Raw genomic sequence first — 19,335 nt, 5'->3', positions numbered from 1 at the left:
CTTGCCATTCATATGTAGAATATTAAGCTAGGACACTACACTGGAGACAAGTCTCCTCCCGAAATGATTCAATAAAACAAATCATACAATCACTGCAGTAGCTCCCCAGGGACATTAGGGAGTCTTCCAGTGGACACTGTTTCATCTCATTCTTCATGGTGACTGAGACCCAGATCTCCTGATCAGCCCCTTTCCTGCTGGAGAAGAGATTCCCAGGCGGCCCCACCCTGCTTTGATCCCAAAGAATATATTCGTATGGGAACAACACTATTAACCAAACTGCACGCTGTAGTCAGATTTCAGGTGGCTTTTTCCCATCCCAGCATTCCAGGATCCTTTTCCTGACCCAGTTTAGCCCAGCACATTTGGCGTCATGTGTCCTTGGTCTGCTTTCCGTGACACGGTTCCGCGGGCTTTCCTGTCTTTTCCATGACCTCAGCACTCTTGAAGGGTGTCAGGGACTCTGCAGAATGGCCCTGGGTTGGGGCGTGTCTGGTGTTTTCTCATGATTAGGTTGAGGCCGGGTATTTTTGGAAAGAACACACAGAGGTGACGTGCTGCGATTACATTTTAATTTCATGCTGGGGTGCATTGTGTGTCTCCCCCTCAAGCAGTGGGAGCTTCTCAGATAAAGTTCTGGGGTTCCTGGTGGCTCTGCTGTCCTCAAGGTCACTGGTGTCTGCGCCCAGTGAGCAGTTCTCCTTCCCTCTGCCCTGGTAAGCCATGGGAATCCTGTCCTCTTGCTTCCCCCACCTCTCTCTATAGTTGCCACGTGCTCCAGTCCCCTCATTACCCTGTGAGAGCATCTGGAGGACTTAGCAAAGACCCTCCCTTCCCCAACCTGAAGCCAACTGTGGCTTAAAAAAACACAATTTCATGCCATCCTATCATGAAAAAATAATCTCGTGTGGCCATTGAGCCTTGAAGTCATACCAAACTGCATCTGACTTAAGAGCAGTCACTGAGATGATTCACATTTTTCATAATCTTGAGATGATGTCCATTACAGTGATCATTGATAAGTCAGTTTATCTCCTAAGAGGAGGGACAAACCCATAAAGCCACTGAAATGTATCTTTTAGGTGCAACTCAAAAGTTTTGAGATGCTTATGTGGTTGTATTAAATGTTATTTATAAGTGTATTAAATGTGTTATTGGGGCTGGGGGCTGTAGGTCAGAGGTAGTGGGCCTGTTCGATTCAATCAGCCGCACTGTAAACAAACATAAAGACAGGAGTAAGTGAGTTATTTCTACATACTGTGAAGAATTCCCCAAGGGAACTGGAGGTAGGTATTGGTTTGTTAGTAGAGGATTTCTATTAACATTTTCTTTTCCTGGGTTAGCACAGAGATGCATCTGAATATAGCTGGCAGTGGAGGTTTTTGTTAGCAAGGTTTCCCTCTTCCCCACCAAAACAGAATTTCAAGGCTGTGATTCAGCTCTTTATTCAGTCAGCAGCATAGTGTGAGAGGGTTAAAACTTTCCCTCTGCTCTTTGAAGGTTCCATAATGAGCATCTCTGGAATTAACTGACAGTAGACAGATTAACAGGAGAAAAGGCACACAAATTTGTTACTTTGCATATGTGCAAAAGCCACAAAAATATATGAAATTTTAAAGAAGGATCTGATGATTGAAGCTTCTATGGTATCATGAGCCACAGAAAAGATTAAGGGCAAGAGATTCCTTAGTAGTGAGGGCCACACAAGTTTCAGGAGGGTGAGGAGGGAAATACATGATGAATAAAGTTTTTCATGTAAATAAACCTCTAAAGTAAAAGCCCTCAGAAAATTAGTGGTACCATTTTGAACATCTCGTATCTAAAATCCAGAACTTTTAAAATATTGATGTGGTCCCACAAATGGGAAATTCCATACAAGACCTTATGTTATTAATTACAGTCAGAACTCTAGCACTAAAATTGTAGTATAAAATTACCTTAAGGCTGTGTGTATGAAATGTATATGAAACATTAATGAAGTTCATGTTTAGACCTGGGTCCTGTCCAAGACATCTCATTATGTATATATAAATCTTCCAAAATCTGATACCTTCTGAGATCTGAAATACTTCTAGTTTCAAGCATTTCAGATAAGAGGAACTTAACCTGTAGGTTCTGTGTTGATCTTTAGTCTCTTTTTCTAGATCCTTCTTTAGACAGATAAGGAGAAAACCTTTGCCTGCATCTGTCCGCTCTTCCTCATTGTCCCCCTGTCAGAACACGAAAGCACCACACTTTGGGGTATTGCTTTTTTTCAAGTCCCACTAATAGCATAAGAAATAGAAGTTTCCAGGAGAGGGAATGGGGGTAAAAAATATGGTGGAATGAGATGGACATCATTACGCAAAGTACATGTATGAAGACACGAATGGTGTGAATATACTTTGTCTATAACCAGAGATATGAAAAGACATGCTCTATATGTGTAATATGAATTGTAATACATTCTGCTGTCTCATATATACAGATTAGAATTAAAGAAGAAGTAGAAGTTTCCAGGCCAAAAGCAAAGAGAAAACTATCTGCAGTCACACCCACACCAGTGTCCCCATCCGTGCTATGGCCAGGACAGGAGGGAGGATGCCCAGGGAGGACAGTTGGAGGGTCAGGCTCTGCTGAGTCCCATGGGGTGGCAGATGCAGAGTCTGACTTCGAGACTGTTCGGCCTTCATAACTGCCCACAGCATTTCTGCTTTTGCCAGGTGACCTGAGCCAGGCTGTCCCTTGGCATTTCTGGGCTCTCCCAAGCCAGGCATCACTCTGAGATCTGAGGAGCTTGGCTCCTGCATATGCTTCTGGTTCCCTTCATCATCTTGGGATTGGTCTAAAACAACCCAGGATGCTGGGCAAAGGCCTCTCTGCAGATTGCCCCCTTTGGGGACTTTTCTCTTCGGGATGTTTTGCTTTTAGCTGCTGCTTCTGCTCTGCAGTTTCTCTCCTGATCAAGTGGCCCTAATGTTATAACCTCCCGACTTGGGCTGTGAAACGCTGATGGAGCTGGCCACGCTCTGACTTCTCCTTCAGCCCTTTTACAAGCTGTTAGGACTCCAGCAGTCGCCACTGATTCCCTCCTGAGTCTTAGAACCAAGGTATGACATATTGTTTTCTCCAGGACACTCTCTTGTAACAGGTATTGGTTTCTACGGTTTCTAACCTGCTTTACTCAAGCTAATTGAGAGATTGCTTAAGGACATGTTTTTGTTGTAAGAAGAAATCCCCTAATTGAGATGACATAAATAGAAGCTTTTAAGAAGTCACTGTATTTATATAGGAAAACCTCAGACTGACAGAAGATGAAGGGTATTCATGCCTGATGCCCGAATCCCCAAGCAGGCAGGCAGTGGAAGGTGTCCCCTGTCCTCCACACGCCACTTCTGAGTTCTGCCTTGACCTCACACATGTCACAACTTTCCGTATACACCTGTGACCCCGTGAGCAGATGAGACCTGGACCAGGCCATGTTTCATTTAGGGACCTTAGCATTGGAGTAGATGGTAACCATTTTCTGGCTAGTTTTAATTTCTTGGAAAGGTGTCCAGAGACTAGTCTTAACTCAGGATCCCTTTTGCAGTGTGAATTGGGGATCCTGGGAGGTTTCTTTGAACAGAAGGTAATGGCTACAGTTCAAAATCACAAGTAGTTCCTCAAGTTATGGAATAATAAGAATTATTATAGAATAACATAGAATATTATAACAATAAGAATATAATAAGAATTATAGCTGTCTATAACTTTTCTAAGTAAAGAAAGGTTAACCAGGGTTAGGGTTTTAAGGGTTTCACATATTATGCCAAATCTGAAGTTTATATTTTAGTCAGTGGATTCCCTTCCCAAAGGATTATTTTGGTTGTTTTTCCCAAAAAAACATTTTAAAGAGGGCAGTGATGTGATGTTCACTTATGGTAGACTCTCATAAACTAAAAACAAGTCAGGAAAACTTGCTGTAAAATGAGAAAATAGCAAATCTAACTTTAGGTAGAGTGTCCTTTTTAAAATGCAGAAGAATTAATTTTTAGCTTGTTATAGAAAGTGCCTGTGGCTACAGAGTGTTGGGCCCTCCTCCCTCCCCAACAGGATGAAGTTCTGGTGTACATGTGGCTGCCTAGGGCTCTGAAGAGTTGGTTTCATTTAGGAATGAGGCTTTTTTGTAGATCCATAGAATGCCAGGCCATCGTACAGGTGATTCTTCTATTATGTGCCCCTTCTGTAATAACAGCAGATAATAGAGTGCCATTCTCTGACTCAAGGGTAATTACTGGTAAAGATTCCTTAATAAATGCCACTTTGCCATCGCACTCTTAGAGCAAAATATTTATGCCTGTCCCAGGTCAGAAGTCTGTGTGTGTGTGTGTGTGTGTGTGTGTGTGTGTAGGTACATATGTGCACATGAATTAGAATCTTGTACTTTTGGATCTGTAAGCCTCTGCATTTAGGTAACCTATACGATTTTTTAAAAGCTCTGATTCCATGTCTGATGTTTGCTGTGACTTTTTTTTTTTTTTTACAAGGCCTGACCTTGGTGAGATTTAGTACAAAAAGGGGATTGAGGCAGTTTGTTAAACTTTCAACTAGTGGAAAAAGGAAGTGTGTAGATTCTTGGATGGCCCTGAGAGCCGGAGGGAAGTGGGGAGAAGTGTAGGAGGCAGGAAGCTGGCCTTGGACAAGCTACCGCCCCGGGAAGGCACAGGCACACCCAAGGCAGGGCATTTGCTGCCCTGAGTGATCTCCAGTCTTGTCCTATATCTTCTAATAATCTACTCGTATTTGGAGGCGGGGGGTACCAGAAATTGGACTCGGGCACTGGGTCCCTGAGCTGCATCCCCAGCCCTATTTTGCATTTTATTTAGAGACACGGTCTCACCGAGTTGCTTAGCGCCTCCGCGTTACTGAGGCTGGCTTTGAACTCAAGATCCTCTTGCCTCAGTCTCCTGAGCTGCTGAGATTACAGGAGCTAATAATCTATTCTTCTATCAATGCTTATGATCAGTGAGATTCTCCAATTTGGACTTTGGTAATCTGAGAAATGACCATTAAATATAGATGCAGTATAAATTATTCAATTTAGATGAACTAAGAAATTACAAGTAAATCACCTATGCATATAATAAGTGTGCTTCCCTGAAATGAATTTTCAACAAGGAACAGGCAGTTTGTGATCCATTTTTCTATTTTCAGAGAAGGCTAGTTTGGGAAAATGAATATTTCATATATAAATATGTATATTTAAGCACTAATATTTAATACACATAAAAAGGATGTTTGTATTCTGGATAAGACATAGAGAATAATAATAAAAGCAGCCATCAGTTTAAGAAACAAAATATTACTGATAACTTTTTTAAAAAAAATCTATCCCCTGCCCATTCCCAGGGCCCTCCTCCCTGGATTTGTGTTCCTGGTTTCTGTGAGATGCCAGTAGGATCCGTCCTTGTAAGGAGCCCTTGTTCATTCTCCTGCTGCTGTGCGCCATTCCAACCTGTGGAGGGAGCCTGGGGTGTTCCAGTGTGCCCTTATCTCAGATCAGATTGTTGGAAGCTTTCTTGCTCATGTCTTGGTGAACAGAAGTCCCACAGACCTACACCTAGAAGTAGAACCCAGCGCTCACTCAGCCATGTCAAGGGCTTCTTAGATGGGCCAAAATGGTTTCTACCAGCATGCAGGGTTTTCATCATTCCTTGTTCTTGTAAATACCTTCAACTGTTGTCAATTTAATGGGTACAAAATGAACTCTCATGTAGTTTTAATTTGAAATTCCAGGTGACTGATCAGGTTGAATTATTTTATCGTGTTGATGAGTTAGATATTCATCTGACTTCTTCAGTGAAAATCCTGCTTATCGTGGATGAATTTATCCTTTTTTCCCTCCTTAGGTTTGTACTTTTTAAAAAAACTTCATTTAAAAAATTCTCTCCTACCCTAAGATCATGAACATATTTTTTTTTCTCAAAGTTTTAAAAATTATGCCTTAATACTTAGGAATCTTAATCATCTGGAATCATTTTGATGTATGCTATAAGGTATAAATTCAGTTTCTAAAAATTTTTTCTTGAATCTTTTGTTTATTGAATATGCATACAATAACCATATTCAACAAACAATTCAAGTTTCCATATATGTACAGTTTCCATATGTGAACCCAGAAATGTTCTCTTGGTTAAACCTTGTAACTGTATTATTTTAGTTACTGAAGCTTTATATTATATTCTACCTATTGAATCAGGTCCCCTGACCTTATCTTTTTCAGAGATATCTTTTGTTTTTAGGCCTTTTCTGTCATATGAATTTTATTTTATTGATTCTGCAGTGCTGGGGAACGAACGTAGGACCTTACTCATGTTAGACAAGTGCTCTGTGTACACCCCAAGCCTCTGCCCTTTGAATTTTAGGATATGCTTGTTGAGTTACATGTACACATGTCTGTCCTATTAGAATTTGCATTGGAATGGCATAGTTTTCCTCTGGATCAGTTAGGGGAAATTTTTTTAAAATTATACAATATAATTTGCATATGGTAAAATACACAGAAGTGCACAGGTAACGAATTTTGACAAATCCATACACTTGTATAACCAATACCTCAAACAATATAGAGACTATTTGTATCACCCCAGCAGGTTCCCGTGGTCCCTCTCCATTTAGTTGCCCGGTACTTTCCAAAGTAAGCACTTCTGATTTCTGTCAGCATATATTAGTGTTGCCTACTTCATAGAAGTGAAAATATACAGTATGTTTGTGGTTTCTTTCACTTTTTTTTGAGATTCATCCATTTGTTGTCTTTGTCAGTAGTTTATTCCGTTTTATTTTTAAGTAATATTCCACTGTATGACTATGCCACAATTAAATGGGTACAGATGGATAAAACTGAGTTATTTCCTGTTTGGGGCTATCATGAATAAGCCCACAGTGCATAGATCTGTACAAGTCATTTTATGGACACAGATCTATACTTGAAAGAAGTGGAAAAATCACGAGTGGGGTAATGCATTTAACTTTGTAAAAAACTGACAATCAGTTCTCCAAAGCGATAATGCTATTTTATACTCCTTCCAACCAAGTGTGAGATTCCAGGTGTTGTTCGTCCCCACACACAGTCGCTGCCGTCAGTCTTTTGAAGGGTAGCCATATTCTAAGAGCTGTGGAGTGTTTCCTTAAGTTTCTGTGCCTCTGATGATGATGTGCATTCTTTCAATGTTCCTTTGGTCATTTCTACACCTTCTTTTGTGAAGTGTCTGTTTGAGTCTTTGGCCCACTTGGAAAAATAAGTTTGTCTTTTTATATTTTGGCCTGCAGGAGTTTTACATATCCTGGATATGAATATGAATCCTGGATATGAATCATTTTCCAGGTTCGTGCATTGCAAGTCTTTCTCTCAGGCTGGAGCTTGACCTGTTGTCTAGCCTTATGTCTTAATTGCTTACTATAATTTTATAGCAATTTCTGAAATCCATTAGTGTGTATCCTTCAGTTTTGTTCTTCATTTCCAAGATTCTTTTGGCTATTCTAGGCCCTTCAAATTCATTTTAAATTTTTCAAACCAGTTTATCAGTTTCTGCAGAAGTTATTCTTGCTGAGATTACAATTTAAATCTTCCTTAATGTCTGATAACAAGATTTTATATTTCTCCATAAATAGCTTGTACATCGTTGTTAAATCATTTTCTAATATTTATTTATTTATTTTTTTAGTTCTCAGCAGACACAACATCTTTGTTGGTATGTGGTACTGAGGATCGAACCCGGGTCGCACGCATGCAAGGCGAGTGCGTTACCGCTTGAGCCACATCCCCAGCCCCTAAATCATTTTCTTATACCTTGTTTTTACTTTTTTATTAAGATTAAAGTTTCTAATTGTTGTTTGTGTCTAGAAATGCAGATTGCTTTGGTATGTTGATTATTTTTAAAAGAAAATTCTTACTTTTTAAAAAAATTTTGTTTTTTTGTTATAGTTGGACACAATACTTTTATTTTATTTATTTACATGTGGTGCTGAGGATTGAACCCAGGGCCTCGCATGTGCTAGGCAAGCGCTCTACTGCTGAGCCACAACCCCAGCCCAAAGAAAATTATTTCTAAAGTCAGTAATTCTAATAGTTCTTTTGTGTTTCCATATGAACAATAATGTCATTCATGAATAATTATAGTCCTATGTCTATTCAATTCTTTGTAACTGTTCTTTTTCATGCTTTATTGTTTTGGCAGAGGCTCTTAGGATGTTGAGTAAAAATGGTGTATTAGTTTGCACGATACTGTAAGGAGGTACCACAAACTGGATGCCTTAAGTAGCAGAAATTTACTCTCAAATTCCAGAGAGTAGAAATCTGAGCTTGGGTGTCAGTTGTGTTGTTCCTTCTGAGGGCTGTGAAGGAGAATCTTGGGCATCTCATCTTGTTCCTTGTTTTAAAGGGAATAATGCTGAGATTTTGCTGTTAGGTTTTTTGGTTTGTTTGCTTTAGACAGTAGGATAATATGCTACAAATTTTTGTTGTAAATTGTAAATGAATGTTGAATTTTTTAATACTTTTCTGTGTCTATTGAAATAATGATGTCTTTCTTTTAAAATTTGTAAATACAAATAAATTAAAGCCAATGGCTTTTATTTCCTTAAATCAATGTTGCATCCAACTTGGACATGTTATATGTTTTTAATATGTACTGGTTGATTCAGTGTGCTAATATTTAGGCATGCTTAATCATGAGTCAGAATGATCTGTATTTTCCCCATTATCGTTCCTGGGTTTGAATATCAAACTTTTACTTTTTTTCTGACTTCATAAAACACTTTTTAAAATTATTTTTTTATTAAAAAAATTTTAGGGGCCAGGGTTGTGGCTCAGTGGTACAGTGCTTGCCTCCATGTGTGAGGCACTGAGTTCGATCCCTGGTACCACGTAAAAATAAAATAACGGTATTGTATCCATCTACAACTAAAAAAATTGCATTTTTTTTAATGTTCAGGAAAATTGTGTAGAATTCGAATTATGTGATTCCAGGTGTTTGGAAGAAATAGCCTGGAGAACCGTCTAGACCTAGTGCTTGCTTCGTAGGACAATCCGTGACCATGACATCTGAAAATAGCCAGTGTTCTGCGTTGCTCATAAACTCCTCCGTATCAGCTCTCTTGGCTTTGGCTGTGTGCTATGAAACAAGGCAGGGCCTCCAGCAGCATACATAGCTATTTTAATAGTCCTCCAAGTGAAAAGCATGCACTTTTTTTTTTTTAATTGAAGCTTATATAAATAGAGAAGGAAGGAAGGAAGGGAGGGAGGGAGGGAGGAAGGAAGGAAATTTGTTCTGGCTAACCTATGGATAGCCAGAAAGAATGGACTTGTCATTTGGAGTATAGTTGTAGATGATCTAAGGGGCCTAAGGGAACATGCCAAGAGCAACAGGTTCTTACAAAAACAACTCTAGGTGCTAAGATAAATATTTCTGTGTACATTTGCAGAAAAAGCATTTTCAGAGATACTTATTTAAATTCAGATTATCACTAGTGGCGGTTTCTTTAAAAGGACAATATACATACTCTCAACTTGATAGAAAATGTTTGCTAATACTATTAATGTGGCTTTTAATGCATATTCTTCTATCATTTGATTATTTTTCTAGACTTATTTCTTTAATAAGTTTGGGAGATGAGACATTATTTTATAACTTTTTATTTTATCTTATACAGTTAAAGGTACTTATTGCATATGTAATATTTCCCTTGCATAAATTATGCACCGTGAATGTACTAAACCATTTCAGGGTCTTTCTTTTACCGGATCTAAATTTTGAAAATTTTGGAGAAAACATGAAAATGTTATTCTTTAAATTGCAATCTTGCTTTTAATGTGCAGTTCTAACAAAAAGTTAGATCAGTTTGAAACCCACAGTAAAGGATGATTTATGTAGCTCAGGGAAACTTTAAAACGTGGAAACTTCTGATTGGGTTGGATTTAATAGAGAAGTGTAGTCTCAACCTGATCTATTTATGATTCATATTTTAGTTACATAAATTGATCATGTAAATAGATCATGGAGAGAATTTTCCTGCTGCTTAAAATAATAAACCATTATTAAGTGATGTGATCAGCTTTCATTTACCTCCACCTAATTTTGATTTTTATAAATTACTATTTAATTACTGTAGTAGTCCTTAATTTTTTATTTTTGGTACTAGGGATTGAACCCAGAGGGTTTAACCATGGAGCCACATCTGAGGCCTTTTAATTAATTAGTTAATTTTATTTTGAGACAGGGTCTCACTAGGTATGGTCCTTTATTTAAAGAGCCCTGCTAGGAGACTTACCTTTGGCAAGACTGGAATAAATGTAGTTAGCAGATAATGAGACAACATTGCACTTTTTTTTAATATCATAGAATTATGACTTTTTGATAAGCCGCATGTTTTTCTTACAAGTCCCTCTTCCTCTCTGTCCTTATGGCCTGCCTCAGTACTTAGATAAAATGCAAGGTGTTTGGCTCTTTTCATAATATTCTTCATTTCAAAATGTTCAGGTGATCCCTCATGCTAAGTCAAGATAGAGGCTAGAATTATAGACAATCTGCTTTTAAGAAGTTAAATAAGAGGAATTTGATAATAGGTGCCCAGAGCATGTTTTCCTGTTCTTTTTGCAAAGGGAGAGATACAATTCATATTTTAAGTGACAGAATCCTGCCATTTTAAAAGACAGCCCTGATTGATCAACCAATGATGGAAGAAGTATTCTGTATTAATTTGGCTTTCACTGACTGAGATGTCTCCAAGCCTATATTTCAATATGTGGGTCTTGCTCATTAGCATTTAAATGGAAAAAATATTGTCTAGGTGGGTTTTAGTGACTGTATTTGGTTGTAACAAATAGACGGTGATGTTTAAGAGTTGTTTGTGCCAGAATTACTTGTAGCAGCTTATAGGCATTCTTCACCCAGCTGTCCCTGGGTGGCTGTGGGAATCCTGCAGCCCCGGGACAGATGGACAGGGTGACTTCTCTGTGGGTGGTGTCTTGACAGCCTCTGTGCACAGTTCCTGCCTCTTTCCCATCATCTCTCTGAAGATGAGCACTCATCCATGAGTGTGAAGATGCTGGAGGCGGGGGCTTGCGTGTCCGTGTGTTCTTGTTTATGACTTAGTCTTTTGTTCATTGGAGGAGAGAGGTTACCCATACCTGAGGACAGAATGTGGCACTGTTTCTTCTCTTGTTACCTAACTAGGGAAATTAACATCCGAAGCAGACTTGGGGGTTGAGAAAAGGGTAGAAGCTGGTCAAGACCAGGAGGGAATTGTGGTGAGATCAAGAATATTTTAGGGTGCAGTGGGCCAGAAATTAAGCATTTTACTCAAACTGATTTACTCAATCCTCAAATAATCCTACAAAGTGGGTGCTGTTATTTTTATACTCATTTCACAAATGAGGAAATTGAGGATGGAAAAGTCAAGTGTCTTGGTGCTGCTATAAACTGGGTTATTTGCAAACAGTAAAAACCTATTGTTCATAGTTGTGAAGACTGGCAAGTCCAAGATCAAGGTCCCGGCAGATTCAGTGCTTAGTTAGGGCCTGTTCTTCATAGATGGTGACTTCTAGCTGGTGGAAGGGACAAATAAGCTCTCTCAGGCTTCTTTGATGAGGACACTGATCGTGTTTCTGAGGCCTCCAGGACCTAAATTCCCAGTTGCCCACCCCCCACCACCACAGTAGAGAATAAGTCCAAACTCATGAGTTGGGGGCAGGTGCAAACATTCAGACCACAGCACCAAGTAATTTGCTCAAGTGATAGGAGGGGACAAGAGGTTTGTCCACAAACAAACCTCATTCCCAGGCCCTTCTGGAGATTCTGTGGTCTCGGGGAAAGGAACCAGAGTCTCATTCATGGGTAGCTGTTGTTGCCTTGGTGAAAGTGAGGTATAAGAAATTGTGGAGCTGAAAAGCACTTTAGAGGTTATTTGATTCCTCCCCGTGCCTGATGTGTGCATCTTCCAGAATATTTCTCAGGCCTCCCGACCTTTGCTGGGATGCCTCAGAGGATTAAGGAATTTAATCTCTCATGAGCTTAAATTGAAGATTAAATTGAGTAACTTGAAGTAGTGGGAAGTCGTTCTGACGTGAGCCAGACATCTGAGGTGAGCCATCCCTGAAACTCCCCTAGTCTTCACAGTCCTCTCCAGAGCAGCTGGCACTGCCCCGTGGGTGTCAGGGACTGTGCCCTTGAGGCTGTCTCCCACCCCCCGGAAGTCAAGGGAGGCCACCTGAGTTCTGCTGCTCGCACTTTCCAGGAAGGAATAGGAAGCCCAGTGTAGCACGTGGGAGGTCTCTCTTCTCAGCTCCACGGGGGATTGGAGGCACATCTTCGCTACCCGACACCAACATGTCTGGAGCCGTATGCAGCATTAGGGCCTGGGGAGCACCAAGGAATTGGAGGCATGGGTCATTGTTTCTGGCAGGTTCCTGGAGTAGTATCCCCCCATTCTCTTAATGCAGATTAAAATCACCCTAGAAGCTCAGGGAAGGTCCACAAGGATCATTTCTGTCATGTTGTCTGTGGGTGAGCCCATGTTCTTGTTCCTATGGGTGACTGTGTCTCCCAGGAATGAGGGGAGGAAGCCCCACGGAACTCTCAGCTCTGCCGGAATGAGGGGGACAGCACTGTGATCACAGGCACCGTGCGGATACCCCTTGCTGGGTCTCCCCGTTGCCTGAAGGGACAGGTCATGCAAAAAATCTTTTCTTTCCATTTTTTAACAGCATCAACCTATTTTCTTGGGTTGAAATGATGTGGGGAATCAGTGTGTCTTTATGGCGACCCAAAATGTTTCTGCCGACTTCTTGTTCCTCTGAGATCACCCTTTCCTCTTTCTCCTCCGACAGCCCAATCAGGAGACATGATGAACATCAAGGCCTTCACCTTGGTCTCTGCGGTGGAGCGGGAGCTGCTGATGGGTGACAAAGAGCGCATCAACATAGAATGCGTGGAGTGCTGTGGCCGGAACCTCTACGTGGGCACCAACGACTGCCTCATCTATCACTTCCTGCTGGAGGAGAAGGCTTTGCCCGCAGGGACAGCCGCCTTCACTGCCACCAAGCAGCTGCACAGACACCTGGGCTTCAAGAAGCCCGTGAGCGAGCTGCGGGCGGCCTCGGCCCTCAACAGGCTGCTGGTGCTGTGTGACAACTCCATCACCCTGGTCAACATGCTGAACCTGGAGCCCGTGCCCTCGGGGGCCCGCATCAAAGGGGCCACCGCGTTCGCTTTGAACGAGAACCCCGTGAGCGGGGACCCGTTCTGCGTGGAGGTGTGCATCATCTCCGTCAAGCGCAGGACCATCCAGGTGTTCCTGGTGTACGAGGACCGCGTGCAGATCGTCAAGGAGGTGTCCACCCCCGAGCAGCCGCTGGCCGTGGCTGTGGACGGCCACTTCTTGTGCCTGGCGCTGACCACGCAGTACATCATCCTGAACTACAGCACTGGCCTCTCCCAGGACCTGTTTCCCTACTGCAGCGAGGAGAAGCGGCCCATCGTGAAGAGGATAGGCAGGCAGGAGTTCCTGCTGGCTGGCCCCGGTGGCCTGGGTGAGGAGGGCCTTGGGCGCCCACCAACGCACCTCCATGCTGCCGCGTGGTCTCATGTGTGCTGTAGTGGGAGAGAGGTTTTACTTCCTTATATTTTTGGTCCCAGGAATTAAATCCGAGGGCGTTCAACCTCTGAGCCACCTCTCCAGCCCTTTTTATATTTTATTTAGAGACAGGCTCTCCCTAAGTTGCTGAGGCTGACTTTGAACTTGCGATCCTCCTGCCTCAGCCTCCTGAGCTGCTGGGATTACAGGCATGCAACACCACACCCAGCAGGGGAGAGGTGTTAACTGTGAAAAATTAATACAGTCATGCATGTTCTGCTGATAGGGGTATGTTCTAAGAAGTGCACATTTCGCTGATTTCTTCATGGTGCAATTACCACAGGGTGTGCTTACGTCAATGAGGATGGCTATGGTGCCGCTGGGTGATATCATGCTCTATGGGACAGTCATGTACGCAGTCCCTTGTGGACCCAGTGGTCTGTAAGCGCAGCACGACTGTACTCGTAAAGAGTGTTTGCCAGTGTTCCTCAACACTCTGGCCAGATCAGGGCAAAACTACATGACACGTGTCCTGTATTCCATCAGTCGGTGCAGGTGGGGTTAAGTAGGCAAAAGTGGTTTTGTTTTGTATTGAAGTGGAGTTTGCAGACGACTCTGCTGGGAAAATTATTTTAAGTAAATAACTACAAAAATAAAACCCTGCACAACTTCTAGCTTTTCCCAAGTGGGTAGGTCTGTAATGTGGTTGTTTTTACTCCTCGTTCTGAAAACAAGTTGAGGCAGCTCACGAGGGTGTTTGGAAGGGTCACTTCGGCTCACAGTTTTAGAAGTTGTGGCCCATGGTCAATCAGGTGGACCTGCTGCTTTGGGCCCCTGGTGGGGTTTCCAGATGGCAATGGTGAGGAGCAGGTGGCAGAGCAAACTGTCGCCTCCTGGGCGGCCGGGAAGTGAAGGAGAGGAGGAAGGGCCAGGTCCCGCTGTCCTCCTCAAGGGCATGCATGGAATGACCTGAAGACCGCCCACTGCATCTCCCAGAGGTTCTGCCAGTTGCCCCACCCTTGGGACCGAGCCTTGGCATATGGGCCTTTGGGGACACCTGAGACCCAGACCAGCGTATGGGGGCTTTAATGTTTTGTCCATAATTTTCTCTAGTATTCCGATATTCTCTGTTTTTCCTATAATTTATCCCACCAAAAAGTTTTTAGTCACTTTTTGAAAGGGACTTTAGCTGTTCTCAGGTGGCCCTTTCCAGCTCCCTCAGTGCATTTAAGGTCCAGTACAGAGCTATTAGCATAAGTGGTATCTTCTGGTTTGCTCTGTTAGTCCTGGGTGGCTCCTGTGAGAGTTAGTGTATGTTTGTGTCGCAGGGTGCTGGTGAGAATCCATTCTACACTCAAATGTTTTAACCTTCGAGAGTTTTTGTGTGGATGTCTCATTTCAAAGTGATTGAAATATTTTCTAATATTAACTAAAATCTGGGTCATGAACTAGTTAAATCTCTTCTTGAGTTTTACTTTTAAGAAAATAGACCTTAAGTCGGGCGTGGTGGTGCACACCTGTAATCCCAGCAACACAGGAAGCTTAGGCAGGAGGGTTGCGAGTTCAAAGTCAGCCCCAGTGAGGGTGAGGCACTAAGCAACTCAGTGAGACCCTGTCTCTCAATAAAATACAAAACAGGGCTGGGAATGTGGCTCAGTGCCTGAGTGCCCCTGAGTTCAATCCCCAGTATTCCCCCTCAAAAAAGAAAAGAAAATAGACTTTATTTTTAAAAGCTGTTTGAGTTTCCCAGCAAAATTGAGAGGAAAATATAGAGATTTTATCTTGCTTCTGTCCCCACAGGCACACCTCACCCATCTTGTATTTATGGGTGTGTTTTCAGTTTGTTTGAACTGGTTCCAACCAAGGCCCATACATTGCAGTTGGTTGGTAGCTCAAGTTTCTTTCTTTCTTTCTTTCTTTCTTTCTTTCTTTCTTTCTTTCTTTCTTTCTTTCTTTCTTTCTTTCTTTCTTTCTTTCTTTCTTTTCTTTCTTCTCTTTCTTCTCCTTCCTTCCTTCCTTCCTTCCTTCCTTCCTTCCTTCCTTCCTTCCTTCCTTCTTCCCCCCTACTTTGTATTTTTACTTATTTTTTGGTTGAAGAAGTTGGATGGTTTCAACCAGAGCTTCTCAGTGCCTGGATTTGGGTGATTTTATCCCTGTGATGTTTATATGCCTCTCTGACCTCTGTTCTGCAAGTGGGTCCTGAGGAGATATTCATCCGTTCCTCCTTCACGTGTTTCAGGAATGCTTCTGTGAAGCAAAGTCTGTCCTCCTCTACTGTTTGGTTATCCCTAAGCGCTTGCATGAAAAGGTAGGATGAGACCATGTGGTGGTCCCTCTGACTTCTAGAAATGCCTTTTTAACAAGCATCGTTATGAACTCACGGGCCTCAGCATTTGTGATACACTTGGTTCCATTGGTGCTTGGTGTGCGTTTGTTCAGGTGGACTCCTGAGCACCTTTGATGCTTTCTTATCTTCTGGAATGTTCTGGGCTCACCTCCTGACTTGCTGCCCCCGGTCTGGTTTTAGCCATTCCTCCAAGGAGCCCTGCTGTTACACACCACGGTCTGGAAGTGCTGGTTGGCCTTTTCTGGTTGGTCATTTCCAGACCTTTTCTGGACAGCACTGGGACCTCCATCACGAGCTCATGTTGATGGGACGGTCCATCTGTCTGTTGGCATCTACTTGAAAGGAGAGGCTGAAACCACCCCCACATCATTTCTTTGGTCTATCCCACACGACGCAGAGTAGAGCAGCAGTACCAACACTGCTGTTTCCACAGCATAATTACTGGAAAAAGTCTGATTGTTGGTGGTTCTTCTTGTCCTTAGGATATTAAGAATCAAAAATTACTGGGTTTAAAGTCCTTGGAGTGGTTCCCTGTGTGTGGCTATGCCACCAACTGGCATACAGTTAGGTTGATTTGATTTATTTTACTTTCAGATCTTAAGAAATTGCTTTAGTTTTGTTTATTTTTTACTATATAAATATTTACAATCCAAGTGATGCAGCAGGGTATAATCAAAGAGGTAACCTTCATTTTCAGGGCTTATTCTTTCATTTTTAAATAAAACATATGAAAAAAATACGTAAATATTTGTATCTCATCTCCTTCTTTTTTTCCTAAATGGTGATCTACATTTTTCTACCTTGTTTTTTAAATTTAGTGTGTTATGGCTGTTGCTTTGTAGCATAATCTGAAGTATTCCTCTTTCATTTTTAATTTTTTTTAGTGGGATCTCACTGTGTTGGCCTTGAATTTCTGGGCCCAGCCGGTGTGCACGACCAACCCCAGCCCTTCTTCATTCTTACAGCTGCGTATTACTCTGCTGAGGGACAGTACCATAGTTCATCCACCAGTTCTGTGGGTGGACGGCTGGGGTTTTCCCAGTCTTATGCTGTTTAACCTTTTTGTGTTGTGGCTGTTCTCCTCCTCCTCCTCCTCTGTCATCTAGGGGAAAGCTCTTTAGAGGTGGGATTGCTGAGTCAAAGGGCAACCATATGTGAATTTTGCTTGGTATTATCCCCAGAAATGTATGACAGTAAACTGTTTACCTGCCAGCTTTGCCCACAGTCTATTGTCCACACTTTTGTGTTTTTGCTAGAGTGGTACCTGAGAAATGGCACATCACTCTTGTTTCAACTTGCATATCCTATATGTGTAAGGTAAAGCATTTTTCATGTTTAAAATTTCAATGAATTTCATTTCATTGGGTGGGATTTATCTATTCTTTTTTGTTTAATGTCTTTTTTTTTTTCTTAGTGCTGGGGATTGAACCTGGGACCTCACACATGCTAAGCACAGGCTGTACCACTGAGTCACACATTCCCAGCCCCAAATTCTCTATTATCCACTAGCCTCTTTTTTTTTTTTTTTTAGGAAAAAATATATTTTTAGTGTATTTAAAATAACTAATCTGCTATATAAGTTTCAAATATCTGTTTCAAATATTTTGATATGCAAAGATTTTTTATATATAATCTAATCCATCAACCTTTTCAGTTACTGCTTCTTGATTTTGAGTCATAGTTAGCAATGCTGCCCCATCTTCAAGGTTCTAGACAAATTCACTTGTGTTTTCTGCTAGTACTTGTATAGTCTCATGTCTTCCTATATAAAGAACAGATTCAGTTTTGTGTTTTTCTTTTGGCTATCCACTTAGCTCAACCAGCTGAAGGGTCCGTCTTCTCACTAGCTTAGGTGACTTTTGACATTTCCATCTGCCCTTCAGTCTGGGTCTGGATTTTCTGTTTTGTTCATCTGTCCTCTTAACTGTTGCTGGACCAGCACCTAACTGCTTTAGTTATAAAGGCTTTACAGTGAAAATATTCCACTCCAGCACCCTTTGATTGTGGTAGTGTTAAAATTAAGGAAAATGAGGTTGCATTTACCCCCAACTTTACTCTGTCTTGACTACCTTTAGCATCATGCTAAATGAACCATCCTTCTTGCAATTGCTGCTAATATTAGCAAATTGAAAGGTCAGTTGTAAGGTCTCTTACACACACCCTGTATATTTGTAGGTTGTATACACAGCACAGCCATCACCAGCATCGTTACATGTCTTCAGAGACTAATAATGCTGAATGTAAATGCACCTTTCAGCATAAAAGCATCTGTATTCATTTTATCTGCTGCCTTTCTCCCTGACTATAACTTGTAAGCACTCCTATGTTGTGAGAAATTGCTCTTAACTTTTTGCAAAGCAATACTTTGCTGAATCTTCATAATACAATTGATTATGGTAATTTTCACTGTATCACTTGGTGATGCTTCTTAAAAAAGGCAAATATTGCAGCCACTGCTCACCCCATGTGGGCTGCTCTCCTTTCAGCTTAGACAAGGGGGTGAACTGAAACTTAGAGGAGTGCATAACAGAAAAGAATGTTTTTAAAAGGTGTAATGCCCAGTGGCTCAGGAGGCTGAGGCAGGAGGATGGCGAGTTCAAAGCTGGACTCAGCGAAAGCGAGGCGCTAAGCAACTCAGTGAGACCCTGTCTGTAAATAAAATACAAAATAAGGCTGAGGATGTGACTCAGTGGTTGAGTGCCCCTGAGTTCAATCCCCGCTACTCCCCCAAAAAAGGTGTGCTGTTTGCAAATTAGCTGTGTTTGCCTGTTGATTGTGCCGCTGCTCCTTCACTGCTATAGAAACATATACTTCATCGCCCACTTTGCAAGAATAGAACGGGCTGGTGGGTGTTAGTAACAGTGGCCTCTCTTCCCAAATAGCTCAGAAGACACTTCTCTCTCTTGGTTTGGCTCCCCACTTGCCTGGTACGGCTCTGTTCTTTTGTTCTGGTGGAATCTTTGCTTTGTGTTTTGTGTGGCAGCTTGTGTTCTTGACCTCTGGTTTCTACCTTTTTTGTGTCAAGAACATTAGTCTGGGCCTCTGTACCTCTGCACCGCATAATCCTGTTCAGACTTTGTTCAGCCTTAGCAAAGTGTCTGTAGTGACCCTGTTTTAATTTCAGGCTGAGGCTGGACAACAGTATTGTTGTCCATGTGACCATGGGCATTATGCTGAGCAGAGCTTGGTTATGTGACCCCTCAAGTTAGCAGAAACCTCACAATTGCTCCATGCTCATCCCTTCAGCATTTTGCATTTTGCCAAAGGCTTGGGTGAGGATGGCATCACAGTGCCAGTGCCCGTGAGTTTCTTCTTTCCTGTTTTGCTTCTCTTCAGCTGACTATTTCCAAATAGGCAGAGAATTGGAGATAGTGCTCACCTCTCTTTTCCTCCCA

General features: G+C 41.9%; 1 protein-coding gene across 1 annotated transcript in view; it reads left to right on the top strand.

Moving 5' to 3' along the window:
* Positions 1-19,335, top strand: part of Tgfbrap1 (transforming growth factor beta receptor associated protein 1) — a 62,391-nt gene that overhangs the window by 5,784 nt on the left and 37,272 nt on the right. Inside the window, exon 2 of the mRNA XM_026411340.2 lies at positions 12,848-13,549. Within this exon, the coding sequence (XP_026267125.2) occupies positions 12,862-13,549 (688 nt within the window). The 5' untranslated portion in view covers positions 12,848-12,861. The remainder of the gene's footprint in view (positions 1-12,847; positions 13,550-19,335) is intronic.

This window comes from Urocitellus parryii, chromosome 12 (assembly GCF_045843805.1).
Source record: "Urocitellus parryii isolate mUroPar1 chromosome 12, mUroPar1.hap1, whole genome shotgun sequence".
Classification (NCBI taxonomy): domain Eukaryota; kingdom Metazoa; phylum Chordata; class Mammalia; order Rodentia; family Sciuridae; genus Urocitellus; species Urocitellus parryii.
The sequence above is the reverse complement of the archived record's forward strand: the minus strand, read 5'-3'. Positions and strand labels throughout refer to the sequence as shown.